Below are 16,769 nucleotides of genomic sequence, written 5' to 3' on the forward strand. Positions count from 1 at the left end.
TGTGCACTGGAATCAGAAGTGCCATCCTGGATGAACACGTAAGGCTATGTGTGCATGCTTGATGCCAGACATGCCACCACAAATTATGGACGTGTAGAGCTGCATGCACATATGGTAGATATGGCATCACAAAAGAGCTAGACAAGGTACCATAAGAGGAGAGAGGTGTGTACATGTAAAAAATGTATGTGCATGCTACATAATAATGGCACCATATATAACGGAGATGTGTACAGCTGCATGTGCATGCTAGATATGGCACCATAGCGGAGACGTGTATAACTGTATGTGCAAGTCTGGCGATACATGTATCAGGCGTCGCACCACATGATATCATGTATGTATAATGGCTTGTTGGACTGCACTTCTGAGGCGGTGGTGAGTGTGGACCTGTCCGTGTGTGGTTGCATGGGTGTAAGTGTGAATAATATGTGAACGCAAGCGGATGTCGACTGAACTTGCATGTGTAACCAAGCACGCAATTGTGGCCCTTGCATGCAAGAAAGTATAGAGAACCAAGGTTCCTTCAGCATGCGTTGTCAGGTCAGATCTTGCAGCCATGACGCAGCAACTACGCATGGATCTTCCCGTGTGCTGTGTCTTTACTTACACACGTGTGTTCGTTTGCTTCATTTGTTTGTTTGTTTACCTGCATGTGGTACAACATGAGCTCATTGGCCAGCCTCTGTCGGTGCTGCGTGTCCACCAGCTTCTTGTACATCAAGGACTGCACCACCACAACAACGACACGCCCATCACGACACACCAGACCACGCCCACAACAAGGTGAGGACACGCCCACCACACAGGGAGGACACGCCCACAACAATTAACCACCAGTGACGCAGGGTGTGTGTGGAGAATCAAATCACAGGGGCCGACCAACACGAAGAGATTTTTTAAAAAGAGGGACGAAGAGGATGGGAAAAAAAAAGAAAATGCACAAAAGTAAATAAATATGTCAACTACAGGTGCAGGAAAAGCTACTGTCCAAATAAAGTTGTAAAAATAAAGACATCGGTACAAAAAATAAAGATATGCAGATTCTACGTTCTACTCTCAAGTGACCACTTAGATTTAGCTCAGATATTGAAGTCCGGTCATTCGTTATTTTCTTTTCTTATATAAATCAAAACGATTTTTCTTTCAATCGTAAATACCAAGTGTCATTTTTGGTTAAACACGACAAACCTCAGATTTCACAACTTTTCAGCAACAAAACCCGCCATGCCTGATTTTGCTGTTTCTTATTGTATTGACATAACAGCTCTTGTGAAATCAACCGGATGAGACAACAACTTCATAACTTATTACACAAGTATATAATACGTTTCAGAGAAAGAGAGAAAAAGAAACGAGGGAAACCTCGGTTACACGCAAGTAGCCGCTAATTTAGAGCCAAAGAGAAAAAAAAAATTGTTAAGTAAACCGGGACACAATATGCTGTAGTTAAGATCTGAATGGTCACACTGTCACCCCTGGCACAAACCTCAGCCAGTCTCCATGCAACAGCAGCTGTCCCGGAGACCGGCGTCTCAGACTCAGAGAGTTTGTCTCAAGGGCACCCAAGACAGGCAACAACTGAGAGATGACACAGGAAGGCTGCACGAGTCCATACACGGGCATATGAATGGAACAGCGCACTCATGATTTTTATTTATTTATTTATTCAATTTCTTAAGTAAAAAAACTCACTCATGTGAGAGACAAAACTCGCTGATACAAGGGTAACTCACTCATCTGAACGTGGAATTTCATGAAGCCTTCCCGAGAAAGAAAGAGATAATGATCTAACAAAGATACATTACACTGTAGCCACCCATGACGAGACAAAGTCAAGTGTGGCATCATGCAGGGGACTGAGAGAGGGAGACTGTCATAATGCTGCACAACCATTTTCAGGTCAAAACATCATTTAGCAACAAAAACTACATATGTGACCCTTGATTGTAATTGATATTTGCAAAAGAAAAAAAGCGCAAGCTGTGAGCTTGGTATTACTGCAGTGATGAATCTGGTTTCTTTGGGGTCTTTAGACACCGCTGACCCTAAAACAGTAGCACCTGGGCCCTATATTATAAAACAAATGTGATACAGTTAAGGGACATTCTTTGTCATCTTTTTAAAAAAAACAGAAAAGAAATTTAAAAGAATTAAAGAATTATTCTTTTTTTACATAAAACCGAATTGACAAAAAAATACATGCGCACAAAAAACCCCTCCTAACTCACAACTTTCTTGTTTTTGTTTCAGCAGTCTACTTCTCTCAGTCGGTTATGAAGGCACAAGTCAAACATCTGAGCTGCCAGACCAGCAGGGGACAACATGAAGGCAGTCACGGGCACGTACATCACACGTACAGTACATCAGTGCAGCACAGACCATGAGCAAACCGGGCGGGGCTCCTACCATACTGCACAAGTAACATTAACACTTGTCACAAGTGCATGGCACTCTTGTAATACACATTGCCCTCAGAGCATCATGGAATCCCCTTGCAGTATTTAGCATGAGGTTTGGACGTCTTCACCCTTTATCTGTACTCCCCAAATATAAAAAATCTAAAGTTTTCTGTTCTTCTCAACCTGTAGCAATGTATTTCTTTATATTAATACCAAAAAACCCATTATGACAGGTCTTTTGACCATTTTAGGGGTATTTAAAAATCAATTTCTTTCGCGTTGTTTTCGCTAAATTTCAACAACATAAATCAACATTCTCTCCCTCCCTCTTTTCAATCCAATCAATTTTCTTTCGAGTTTTGCAGCAAGGAGAGGTCTTGGACTTTGGGCATTGCAATAGCCGACTGTATAATGTCTAGTTCCTTTTGTACAAAACAGTATTTCCAATTTTCCAATTCCATCACGTCTTTATCATTATAGACTCCTTATTTAACAAATCTTTTTTAGTTTTATTTTTCAAGACAGAAATAAGTCATCATACAGAACAGCAATGATCTTACTCTTCACTCACTATTGTACCACCAACAGAACTTTTTTGTCCACCATTCTCGCCCCATCTATCATTTGAGCCTCTTTCAACTCGAGTGCACACAGTGTGAGCTGAAAGCCCTGCCCTGACGTGCCATGAGTCCCAGCTGTCTGACAGCTGCCTGGAGAGCCTGTACCTCGGCACTTAGAGAAATGGACATACACATACATATTTACTCACAGGAACACTGGACAGAGGCCATTTAGGAAATCCCGAAGGTAATGTATTCAACATGGACATGTTTTTGCGAGTGAGGAATTAGTCTTTGCTGGTGAAATGCTGAGTGAAACTTCAAACAGCAATATCAATGAGTATGTAATTTTAACATACAATATTTTTTTTTAAAATCTAAAATGCACAGCATTAATGTGCAAGGATCTTACACAACAGAGAAGCCGCTTAGAAGAAACTTCCATTAGTGTGTAAATGACTGATTCAAAACTTCAGAACCGTGAACTTTAGTTGTTACTGTTGCAGTATGTCTTCCCAAAAAGCTTTATGGGATACTTTCTCCATTGATATGAGAACTACACTTTTATGCAAAACGGCAATAGTTCTAACTCTTTAAAAAAACATAAAACCAATTTTTTTCAATATGATAAAAAGCCAAAATTCAACTGACAATTCACATAGAGAGTGCATTTCCGAATATAACTCATCACTGCACTCTGCTTTCTACATTTTCATCATATTCACTACAAAAGAATTTTCCACATGGTCTATCAATAGTTTAACCAACAAATTTTTTTTTAATACAGAAAAGGAGATTGGGAGTTCTACACATTCCTTGTCCGGGTCTTCAATGTCTAGACTGTCCAGTGTTTCGGAGAGTCTGGAACCATGCATTGAGTGCAAACAACTAAGACTGGTGAACGAGTAAAGGGAAAATGGAGAACAACCGGATCCAAGATGATCTCGCTGGTGGTAATGCTTTGAAAAAAAAAGTAATTATAAAGAATAAAGTAAGGAAATAATATATATATATAAATGCTAATTCGCATATTACATTTAATTATAGAAAAGGAAAATAAAATTAGACAAATTTTAAATTCCTGAAGTAGATATCTAATCTTTTCAATGTTCTTTCATTTGCACTGAATGGATGACTCGCACAAGATTTTTTTAAAAAAGTTATTGAAAAAGTAAGAAAAAAACTACTGTAAAAATATTGAATGAAGATGAAAAATACATTAACAGGATGAAACAAAGAAAGGTGACTGGAGGCAGGAATGTTTACACAATAATTCTACAAAACTGAGGGAAGAACCGGCTAGAAATATCTGAAATACACCAATTGCAGATTGACAAAAATCATAAAAAGCTGAGAGAAAAAAGCGAATACATAATGAGAAACAAGACAACACTGAAGAGCTGCAGAGACCCTGTGAAAAGTCCATGCAGAGAGCGCACCAGGCCGGTTCCTCTACAAACCCAACCGCACCTGTTGCTTCTCTCTCACTCGCTCTTTTTTTCTTTCTTTCTCTCCATCTCCAGCATACACCGAGGCTCACAACATCAACACTGGGGAAGTCTGTCAGTCTGTCAACTATAAGAGGAGGAGGAGGGGGAGGCTACAGGAGAAGGGTTTACTACGCCATGACTTCTTCTCCGCTACGTTCATGCCCAAACAATGCTGGAGGAGCCCTAAAACACACACTGGCCCTCCTCCTACTGTGAGGAGTGTGGGTGGGAAGGTGGGTAAAGGGGGACGGGGCTGGGGGAACGTGGGTGTTACCTGCATGTGGAACATCATGAGCTCATTGGCTAGGCTGTTTCTGTACTGGATGTCAATCACCTTCTTATACATGAGAGACTGAAAGCAGGAACAGAAGGAAGCAGTTGATTATTTCACGCCATCAGCCACGGCCAGTATTTCATTTTTCGATGGCATTAACCCAGAAAAACTAAGGAGACCCTCTGTTCCAAAAACAAAGAAGTAAATCGTCTGAAACACAAAAAAGTTATTTTTAAACTGACACCAGTTCTTCATCTGAAACAAAAACAAGCATTTAATTTCCAAAGGTTAAGATCATATTATAGAAACAAATTATATATTATGTATAGACATTTATATATAACACACATTGTACAAATATTTGCTATCAACATGAATCCTACTCTCAAATAAACAAGTTATTCTTTCTATATCTCAAAAACCTTTAAAACGACTACAACCACATAAAAAAGTAACTAACAAAACACTGTAAAAATTCAAAAGCAAATTAACATTATCAACGTTGTAAATCAGGTATCTGACGTGTCTAATGCTTGTCATATTTCAGACCAGCCAAGTATCTTTATTATGAATGTATGTAAATTTGTAAACATGGTGTAACATGCTCCCACTGACATTGTCTAGATCACTTAGGAGACAGACTGCTTTGGCTCTGCTTGTGCAGTCCAACCAGCAGACGCGGGTACTCAATAAAAAATACGTCCCCACTCGGGAATCAAACTCATGTCCTCAGCATCAGACAGCGGAAAGACTAGCCTTTCTACCACAGATCAGATGCCAGTGTGAATGCACATCACATAACCCCCCCCCCCCCTGACAATTCCAACACAACAGCTACTACTACTTAAAATGCTGATACTGATGCAGTTGCAGTACATATATAAATATAAATAATTCCACCTCCCACTTCTTTCGCTACTCCCTTCCCTCCCTCTCCCATCTTTCCTCCCTCCCCACTCCCCTCACCCCTAGCACGGTCCCGACATGACACAGCTGTACTCACATGGCTGATACTGATGCAGCAGTAGACGGCAAAGGCTGATGCGATATCCTCATCGAAAGTTGTGAAGTACTGGAAGGTTTTCTTGTTGCACAGCTGAGCCACACCCAGCACTACCCCTGGACATGATAAAGACCAAACAGATTTTTAAGATTTATGAGAGCTGGGTGTATCAAGCTTGATTTTTTTTTTTTTTTTGGATTAAACAACATCTGGCTTCTACCCCACAAAAACATGAAAAGTCGTCAAAAAAGGAAAAACCAAAAGTACAAACCAAAAAACCCTAATTTCTACGAGGAAACTAAGCAAAAAAAATTATTTGCAGCCTTGGACGTTTCGTTTGAATTTGCATTGTTTGGAGATTTTGGTATTCTAAAAAAAAACCCTAGAATAACGAGACCTTTGAATAAGATCTGGACTGAAGACTATCAAATCTCAAGATGCAGTGACACATTAAGCCATATGAGTGAACCGGAGGTCCTATGGCAAAATCAATACAAGCGTGAAGTTCGTAACCAGCAGCCTTGAAACTTTTCTGAGTGTAATTAAGTAAAGACTGTATCCTAGAAGACACTCTAAGTCATCGCACTGGGTAATCCTGCTGTGAAATCTATCAGCAAAGGGACTTAACATACTGTTGCTTCACTTCTTCCTCTCAGCAAAAACAATAAGAATTAAAGTTATGTCCCTTTTCTGAAATGGCCATCTTTAGAAGTGAACAGAAAAAAGAGTTTAAAAGAGTATCTGAAAACATCATAGTTATTTAGAAATAAGTATTTTAATTCACTCAGAAACATCTTTTTAAAAAAAAGAGGAAAAAAAAAAAAGAAAAAAAGAAAGAAAGTAGGACCAAAATGCCCAACTCCACCAAAGAGCTACAGGTGATAACTTCAAGCAATGATTTAATTTTTAAAAAACAACAACAACAAAAAACCCAACTTATCATTGACCATCACAAAGCATTTTTATGCTGATAAATAAGTAACAGCAAGCAAAACACAAGTTTTTCTTACCTTCTTCATCCATGATAGGGAAGCATAAGATGTTCCTGAAACACAAAAGAACAAAAGAAAAATGAAGGAAGGGATAAACCACAGGTTGACAGGTCATAACTACTTGTTTTAGTTTTAGTAGAGGTTTTACGGCGCTCACGACTGCATAAGGTCATATGAGCGCCAGAAGATTAGAGGTGTTACAAGAGAGTAACAAACATAAAAAAGAAGAAGGGGAGATAAGGATGATAGAGGTTTCATAGGAAATAAGAAGCAAACCCCACCAGAGCACCCACATGACAACTTGTCTGAAGTCACAATACCTGAACATAAAACTTATAAACTTTTATCAAATAACTTACCGTGTCCTAAAGCCAGTGGAATCATCAATCCCTCTGTAGAACAAAGGATGGGAGTACGCGTCTCGGATGTTTAGCAGCGTCCCTGAGGAATACCAGGACAAAGAGAACAGCACATCAGTAATGGCATTAGTAACTAGGTGTATTATTTACACCCCCATTGACATAATACAGGCATTGACGAGGCACTATGCTTTGACCCTGGTTGACAGGGCCAACTAGGGCTCTGAGAGGCTGAGAGGGATACAAAGTCCCAGGACACGACAGGTGAAGACACTCCATGTAAAAAAAACAAATCTCCCTGAAAGGGATTTCAGCTCGTGTCTTGTGTATGTGACAACGAAGTGCCTGACTACTGTACAGCAGACATTGGTAGCATAATAGTGTTTTTCTGTGAGCTGATGAGTAAGTATAGTATGTGACTGATAAAAACACGACAGAGCGAGTGAGAAGGAAAATGGAACAGTGTACGGGAAATGTTTTTTGTACAATAAGAGATCAGAATGTTTCAACTACAGTTAAAATTATCCATGATGGCTATCCATGGTCGAGGAGAAAAGTGGTTGTCTTAAACAATTGAGTGTCTTTGACAGTGTCATCATATCATTTTCTAAAAAGCAAGGAGGGCTGCGGGAAGTGATATGGTTGTCTGTACAGGCGATTGTTTCCTACAGGTGGTCGTTAGAACAGGTTTGACAAAATTCTATATCTTGGTTCTGTTTGTCCTCCTAGAGGAGAAATTCCTGAGGCAGACCTGGACAATGCGTTTGTTGGTTGGAGTCTATTGCATTGATGTAATGTTGGAGAAAATACATTACCGTAGATGCCAGATGGTTACAATAGGTAAGGTGGAAGAAATATGACAATGATAATTATAATGACGAATATATTTGCGACTGATTTGTGAAAACAGGTACACGTGGTAAACTGAAAACTTTCTAGGAGCCAGGACACTATCCAAACTCACACCTATCCCCTTCAAATTAAGTTTACGAGAGGTAGAGTCAAAAGGTGCAGGGCAGGAGACAATTATGAACACTTGTTGGGAAAAAAAAGAGTGGAACAGCAGACAGAAACAACACAGGGAGAGAAAAGAAGAAGGGGCACCCTCTAAAAGATCAGCCCAACACACCCATCTCTCTCTTCCACAATTACAGATACAACATAACATATTGCCAATGTCATTCCTTAAGCTTCTGAGTCATTCTTTTCAATTTTGAGAAAAAGAAAGAAAAAAAAGGATTCCCAAAATTAGAACCATGACTTGAGGACCTGTCCTATTCAATTAAAAACTAAACTGCGTAAATTTAATCTACCAATGGCACACACAGTTTAGTGTCAGTATATATGTCACCAATTAATGACACACATAGTCATCAACCAATGGCACATAAAGTCAAGTGTCAGTACACACCAAAGTCGAGCGTCAGTACATGTGTCATTTACCAATGGTCACACAGTTTAGTTTAGTTTTAGTAACAGTTTTCCGGCACAAGAAATACATAAACAGGTCATATAACATAGTTGGTCATATAACATAGTGGGGAGTCAATCAAGACACTCTTATATTATGTTGTCCTACTAACCCGTTGTAGCGACATGGCCAGCAATTCCTTGTGTTTTTGGAAGCCTGATCTCACCCTGAACCTGAAATTAAAAGGGGAAAAAAAAGAATGAAATTTACAACTTGAAAACTCTCTCTGGCAGAAACATTTACGTAAAGGAAACAAAACTGACAATGTACGATGAAACTGACTAAGCAAGTGATTATATGTATCTCATGAGGGCACGATAAATTCTCTGAAGCATGCAATCATTGTCTATCCTTGGATATCTTGTAACAGTCACTTTCACAGGGATTCTCTTTGTAGTCAACAATATCTTAGAGGATAGCCACACGTACTTACTTCTATATAAACAATGCAAAGAAAGTGAGCATAAGAAGCATTATAATCTTCATCCTATCAAAGCATGTCAGCATCAATTCTTTACAGACTCTTTCAACACATTACTTTGCTGTATAAGTTGATTTTTTAGAGAGAAAAAAGTGTCGCTGTTTAAAAATGACTTTACTGAAACATCCAGTTTAAAAAAGCATTCAACTCTTTTTTTTCTGACAGAACCTTTAATCAAATCTCAGTCTCCTCCAAACATATATTAGTAATCTTATTTCCTTTTCAACAAAACTAACAGGCTTTGCACAACAAAAGACTGTTAACATCTAATAGCAATTAGAACCAGTTTTCCAGTTATAGCCTCAAGCTTCAAACAGGGGGGTCAAAGCACATACAAACAAATTTACAACGAACGGATGTGCTCGCTAGAATATTATACGTAATGTTAAAACAGCTTTCCAGCTGGTCGAGCGAGACATTCACATATCCATGACGATTAATGATTGAGCCACTGTGGTTATTCACTATTAGCATTGCTTTTTACAGAAAAACAATAATTATTATTACAAGAAAAGATCGGATCAGTTATTGCTCCACTGTATCTACATGCTATTAATGTGCTCTGATTTTCCGATTGACTGTGATGTATTGTGAAGTTAGGAAAAATGGAAAGAGGAAGGAGGAGGAAGAGGAGGAGAACACAAAAGAATACTGGTGAAACATGAAGGAGATATGAATATATCACGATTAAGCACACAACAATCTGCCTTGATGAGGACAATCATAATCTATCCATCTGAAAACATCACTATAGATGTGACAGAGATTGATGCATTCAGCTGTACAGCTTTTATCTTCGTGGTAAAAAATAGTGCTTTATAAAAAAAAACGAAAATTTACGCGTAAGGAAAATAACATGAGGAAGATTTATGGAGGAGAATAAAAATTATTGTAAACGGTATAAATCTAGTATTCAATTAATTGTAAGACTGTTGGCATCACAGAATAATATCAGTCACTGCATGTGATATTCGATACAACCGACCGAACAATAGAGTCATTATTCAAACAATTTCATTATACCAAACAGAAAACAGACTACAATTTTGATGCATACTGTGATAAGGTCTTCATTGTTTCATAGTTCACTTCATCAATCGGTTTCAATTTTATTTTTTCAAGCGAGAGAAATACACAGCTTTCTCTGAAAAATCACTGCCGGGGTCACACTGCAACTGAAGTTTCTGATTTCACCCTCGTTACAAAAATAATAAATATAGGTAAAAACATTATAGCGACCTTAGCTAACCCATCAGAGGTTCCTATGGGGTAGTGGGCAGACAGTCAACATTTTACCAGGTGGTAACTGAGACGCATTACCAGTTCTGTCAGCTAGTATTCATATGGGGGTAGTTGATGCCCTTTCAGGTAAAAATATAACATTTAAGCATTTTCTACCAGAGCTAACATATGTGGCTGCTAAGATGTCTAGAAAGGGGGAAGTGATGATGAGGACAACGTAACAAGTCTATGGAGAGGGAAAGGGAAGGGTTTTGGTTCAGTTGGCTTGAAAAAAAAGGGTAGGAGAAGTAGAGCTATGTCTACTGCTGTGTATCCCACTACTCTACCGGCACCGGTAGAAAAAATATTGGATTCAAAACAAAAAAGGGGAGAGGAAACACCATGAAACCAGGTATGCTACATACAATGGCCTTTCAGAATCATCAAGACGTTCAGATCGTTTGGTCAGAACAGAAGAGTCAAATAAAACTATTTACTTATACCTTCAACATTTCCATATCTCTACAAGGTACAATATTCATGTTCTCTAACACAATATCAGATGATTTCTCCCAGTAAAGTCATTACATCCTGATTCAACAATTACACATTCTTGTACACACATACACACACACACACACAAATTCATATAAACTCTATCAATAATTGTGCATCTAATCATAATATATAAGCTATACTATCGTTTTTTGAAAAACATCTATCCAAAAAAAAAAATCTGGATGCCCCCAGACAACTGCATATACTGAGTGAGCATGGGCTTCATTCCTTTCGGCATGTATAAACCTCACTGCCACATCAATGGCAAATCTTTCTACACTCGGATGTCTCTAAGTAGGGGGACAAACACTAAAGCAGAAGAATTAGCCAGCTCAAAAAACTAGCCCAGAATTGCTCTTGCAGACAGCATTTTTCCTAAGCAGCATCAGTGAAACACAAAATCACAACAGACAACGATGCCACAAGGCATCGAGAAGAAAACATCTTTAAAAAATGATGAACATGAACTACAACAAGTTACAGACATACAAAGAAAAAAGGGGAAGACGTTACAAGAAAAGAAACAACACATACTGATTTGTAAGCACGAGAAGACTCATATGATGAACAGCAAGGAGGTAAATGCTGGTGATAGATGAATACTGTGTGTGAAACGGTCAAAGAGATACACCACATATTACTGACGAAAGCAAAGAAAAGAGTGAAATAGAAACTGAGTGATCATAACAGATTTAGATAGCTGGTGCAAAGGCCTGGAATAAGTAAATAAATAGAAAATCTTTTTTTTAAAAACAACATTCAAGGTATTTTTAAAAAATTGTGATTAAAAAGAAAAAATCAAGAAGACAAATAAAAACTCAGTAGAAAAACAAAACAGCAGCTGACTTTGGCAACACTGTGAGTGGGTGAACACCGAGCAGCACAGCCCAAAATAACTCCAATTTACATCATAGGTGACCATGGTGCAACTAGAACAAGTCCGGCGGATCTACTCCAGTACGTGTGTGTCCCAAAGAAAAAAAAAAAAACAGTTGGCAAACTATGACAACTACTGCCAGTGCCATCTAGCCAAGAAATTTGCCCAGTGGAAAGACAGCGGGTAGCTAGCAAAAGATTCTACAAGCACCTCCCCCCTCAAAATAAACAGGGGAAAGACGATTTACAATAAAAAGAAATAAACTTAGTCACTATAAAAAAAATAACCCTTAAAAATCTCCAAAACAAAAGTCTTCACATGTTGACTGTGCCTGGCAAAACAACCAAACAATTTTTTTTAACATAAAAAAAAGGAATACACCGTTGAATACAAACAAAATAATCATAATTTGAAACAAAAAAGAGTTATTACTGAGTGTGGTGGTGGGGGGAAATATTTGCCAAAAGGGGGTAATAAAAGGTGGTGGAGGGACATAATGAGCAAGAAGAACATAGATGTACAGATGTACTAGTACATTAGACTCAGGAGGCTTCCCCTGTCCACTTCTGACTTTCCAACGCGGCCCACTGTCGCCACTGTCGGTGATATGCACCTAGGGAGGAGGGGGAGGGAGACAATCGCTTGAGTCAAAACACTTGCACAAAAGTATAGCGAGGGCAAAAAAATCTGCTCGACAGATTCTTCAGTACACATGTGACGTCTGCGTGCAGGTTCCAGCTCATCCTCCTCAAAGCGGTGAAGTCTGGTGGTGTGTTGGTCTGAGACATTTCATAACACACCAACAGTGCATGATCAGAACAACAGAACATTTCTGACATTGACAATATTGTTGAGTGGCTTAGGGTCACTAACAGTTTATGGACAAAAAATTTGGACAATACAAATTAATTCTGCACAGTTCATTTCATTGCGCCTCCAAAAACTATGCACTTTCACATTCACAAGGGAGGATTAACAAAAAAGAACAATAATAAAAAAAAAAATAAAAAAAATATGTACATAACACTTCAGTTTTACCATATGACACAAACTCCATATCTAGTCGGAGAGGCAAAAACTTATGCATATTTTCAAAACAGCTCCTGCAAGAACATCTCCCCTAAGAAGTCCCATTCTACGATTCAAAGCAACAAAATCAGATTTGTTTGTGTCTATCATGGTTTTCATTTAAGAACAAGAAAAAGCCATTCTGCGGTTTGAGCTCATTTGGAGACGAATAACGCTTTGAAATGTGGCTTAAAGTTATTATCTTCAAACAAACCCTGTGTCCCTAGTGATCTTCAAATGCAAAAAAAAAAAAAAATCTGGCTGGGAAACACAGCACAAAATAACAAACAAACAAATGAACTAACCAATAAATAAACAAACTATAAAATCATTTCAAACGACTTTTCTTTTACAATCAAGGGAAAACAGAGTGAACAAAATATGACACTCTCTTTAACAAATTTGGCTGAGAAACACAGCATGATGTAACAAACAAACAAATAAACATATACACAAACAAACAAAGACAGACTGTACACACATTTCAGAACCAAGAAAACTTTGTGAACAGAACATAATACCCTCTGGTGACTGACCACTACCATTATAATATGCTTAAATTAAGCAACCTCTGTTGGAGCCAGTCAGATAACAAAGTAATCCACGAGGCAAGTTCTCACACCATCAACAAAACTGACACAGACAATCACAAATACTATCATCTAGTCTGGCAGGACCCAGAACTAAAAAGGACTCTTAAAAAATCATGGCAGAGGTGGTAAGACTTTTTTGTTATATCACCACATCGTTGTGTAAGAGACTTGTGCGCAGTGAGAAGAAAAAAATGGCCCAAGCATTAAAAACAAAAAGAAAACAACAGGTAAGAGGAAGAAAGAGAACAATGTGATTGAGAAAAACTGAACACCTCACTCAAAAAGTGTAAAGAGAATTCAACAGCATACGTACAAAGACAGGAAAAGATCTCCGCGAAATACGAGAAAATGAGGGGAACAGAAAACGAAAATAAGATTGAGAAAGCTAAGGGTGAAAAGACAGAGGAATTCAGAGAAAGACCACACAACACTAAGCCGAATGTCAGAACAAAAATGGAGGTGAGGCACTCAAAGAAACACAAAAGTTCAAAGAGAAATGTGAAAGGCAATCACCCTCTACAAGTAAAAGCATTGTTTTGCTTTATTATAGAAGCAAACTATGAAAATTGGTCCGAATTCCAACGAAAGGCAGGACCCCCCCAAAAAAACACCAACACCCCCCCCCCCCCCCCTTCCCCAAACAAACTTCCCAAAAGACTCCCTAAAATAATATCAACTGATGCACACACCAAAAACAAAACTATGTTATGTTAAAGAGCGTACGTTAACACTTCTATTCACAGGATCTTTCATAAATAAATTTGCTGAAAATTAGGCCCTATCTAACTTTTAAAAAAGGATGAACTAAAGCTCTATGGTAGTAAGGTTAGTGTTCCTCAAGCAAGTCACATTTTTTAGGTAGGGAGTGATCCTAAACTGTGAACAGCCAGACAGCATATACTGGGATAGGGAAAGGAGAAGATTACTACTCAATTCAGACTAACGTGCCTTGGGTGCTACGGATGACTCACAGAGAGGCGTGAGGAAGTGAAAACGCGTGGACTAAATAATTTTTTCCAACCATTTAAAAGCAGCACAATAATTCTCTACTGCTCCTAACAGATAACAATTCTGAAAGTCATCAACACCTACTTCTTATTCCGAGCAAAATAGTTATTCATTAAGTATTAAAAACAATAGTCTTTTCTTAAAGCCTCAAAATGTCAAAAGGAAATTGTGTTGACTTTTAGACTTTACAAACAACTATTTAGTGATTTCCCCTGTATTTTCGTCTCTCAGAGCTTAGACTATGTATAATTCATAGATATTCTCATCCTTAAATTTGACTACGCCAAAAAAAAAACCCAAAAAAGAGACAGCCGTAAAGGATAGTCTGATTCTCTTAACTTTCAACTCTTTCAAAGGTGGGAGTGGGATTTGCTACAAAATACTAGCAGTTTGTTTTGTCTGACCCATTAAGTCACAGGATCAATCCCTCGAACTACTGGAAACTATGTAGAGAATTTACTTTCACAAGACCTTGATGGGAACAATGAAGACTCCGCTAAAGTCCGAAAACCGGAATGATTCCTTTAGAAAACAATACAGTGAGTATATAAATTACTTTTCAAAGACATTAAATAAATACCTTACACTAAAGCGAGCTTTCTGAATAAATCATCTAACCTATTTTATTTACTTCCTGTTTCATTTCAAATTCTACTTCAATCAACACCAATAATAATTGACAATCTTGAGAAACTGCCAATCAGGACCGAGTATGACGGTGCCCATGTGAACAGTGAGAAAGAGAGGAGAGGGAGCAAGAGGAAGTACAGGAGAGAGTGAGAGAGAAAAAGATATGAGGAGGAGTGTGCAAACTTCAAGCCAAGCAAACGGGTACGTACCCCTGACCCATATTGCCACTGAAAACAAAAAGCCAGAAGATTGTCTGTGTTGTTGGGTGCACTTCACAAGACACAGGGCTTAGGTCGGGTCAACGAGGGCATTGCATGGGTAGGGGGCAGAGCTTACTACATAAGTTAATATAACGATTATTTTAAAAACAAAACAGTTTCAGCTTATAAGATAGAAATTCTACAAAGTTATGTGCTTTTTTACTTTAAAAATTCTTGTAACAAAAAAACAAAACAAAAGGTGCTCAAGAAATGTCATTTTCTCCTCCCCATTTACTGTTGAGGCAAAAATTCCTCTCCATTTAAGTACTTTAGTGCTTACTTGTTGAAGTGGTGTGGGGAAAGACTAAACTATTGCAGAGAATTAACATTAATGAGTGCATACAGGAGAACTACTACTGCATAGCGTGCATAGTATGGGCATACACAGGTCCGAGTAACATTTTTCATTATTATTTCTGACTTTTCAAGTCTTTAACTATCAAAACCTCCAACCATTCTGCTCCTTGCCGGCATTCCTTAAATTTCATGACAATGATACTGAACTTAACCAATTTTTAAATCAAGAACAAAAACTAAACCTGAACTAAACGAATTGCTAACAAACAAATATAATTAAAATTCGCTTGAAACACAAAATGGAACCTTTTCAGTTTCAACTCTTCCAAAACTAGTCTCAATGTGAAGAGTCCACTGCAAATACATGAAACAATTTTATAAAAGGCTAACTCGACAAAGGGAGAGAAAGCAATAAAATTATTCAACTGATATTCGAGACACTAAGCTATATTTGAACTTACAGGAGAAGTGGACGAAAATAATGTATTATTACTAAAAGAGTTCTGTAAATATGGAAGCAAATGCTGCCAAAGGAATTCTGAATCTGCATTCGGTTTGCAATATGCAAAAAATCTATAACTATTCCCTTGAAAGACAATTCCAGCTACTCAAAAACACTCAGCAACAAGTTGTGAGGAACATACACCAGACATGTCCAGCACAAGTATTTGTTAATTGTAGACTTGTTTTCACCTCATACAGAGGGAACTTTGAAGACAGATAGAAAAAAAAAGAAAAGGGGGATGATACAGATGCATTTTGGAAGAGAGATGGGGGGGGGGGTGTTATGCATGACAAATTTTAAAGTCTTTGAACCAGATGAACACCTGCAAATGATAGATGATAGATCGGCGGTAGGACAGAGGGGGGGTGAGAGAGAGAGAGAGAGAGAGAGAGAGAGAGAGAGAGAGAGAGAGAGAGAGAGAGAGAGAGAAGCAGATAGAAAAACAATCTCACTGGACCATAAATATAAAAAAGAAATGTAGACCAACCAAACACAATATGTTCTGACAAAATGTGCACATTGGACTTTAGTTAATATCTCCCAGTATTCAATTCTTTTCTTCAACAAAGTATTCTCAAAACATGAAAAAAACTAGTTGGGAGTATGGAACATGAAGGCACCATCAGATCAGCACAACACTCAGGAAGTAAAGGGACTCGAGGCGTGTCAGATCTACCAAGGGCAACAACATCCTTTCCCCACATATCCGCTCTCCCCCCC

At 38.3% G+C, this 16,769-nt stretch overlaps 1 protein-coding gene across 1 annotated transcript in view; it reads right to left on the bottom strand.

Moving 5' to 3' along the window:
• LOC101850530 (cGMP-dependent 3',5'-cyclic phosphodiesterase) overlaps positions 1 to 16,769 on the bottom strand; it is a gene marked incomplete in the record, with an annotated part of 165,720 nt that overhangs the window by 30,802 nt on the left and 118,149 nt on the right. Inside the window, 6 exon segments of the mRNA XM_035973122.1 lie at positions 4,727 to 4,804; positions 5,730 to 5,845; positions 6,740 to 6,774; positions 7,081 to 7,162; positions 8,664 to 8,724; positions 12,224 to 12,301. Of these exon segments, the coding sequence (XP_035829015.1) occupies positions 4,727 to 4,804; positions 5,730 to 5,845; positions 6,740 to 6,774; positions 7,081 to 7,162; positions 8,664 to 8,724; positions 12,224 to 12,301 (450 nt within the window).

The sequence above is a fragment of the Aplysia californica genome, unplaced genomic scaffold, assembly GCF_000002075.1.
Source record: "Aplysia californica isolate F4 #8 unplaced genomic scaffold, AplCal3.0 scaffold00026, whole genome shotgun sequence".
NCBI classification, from domain to species: Eukaryota; Metazoa; Mollusca; class Gastropoda; order Aplysiida; family Aplysiidae; genus Aplysia; species Aplysia californica.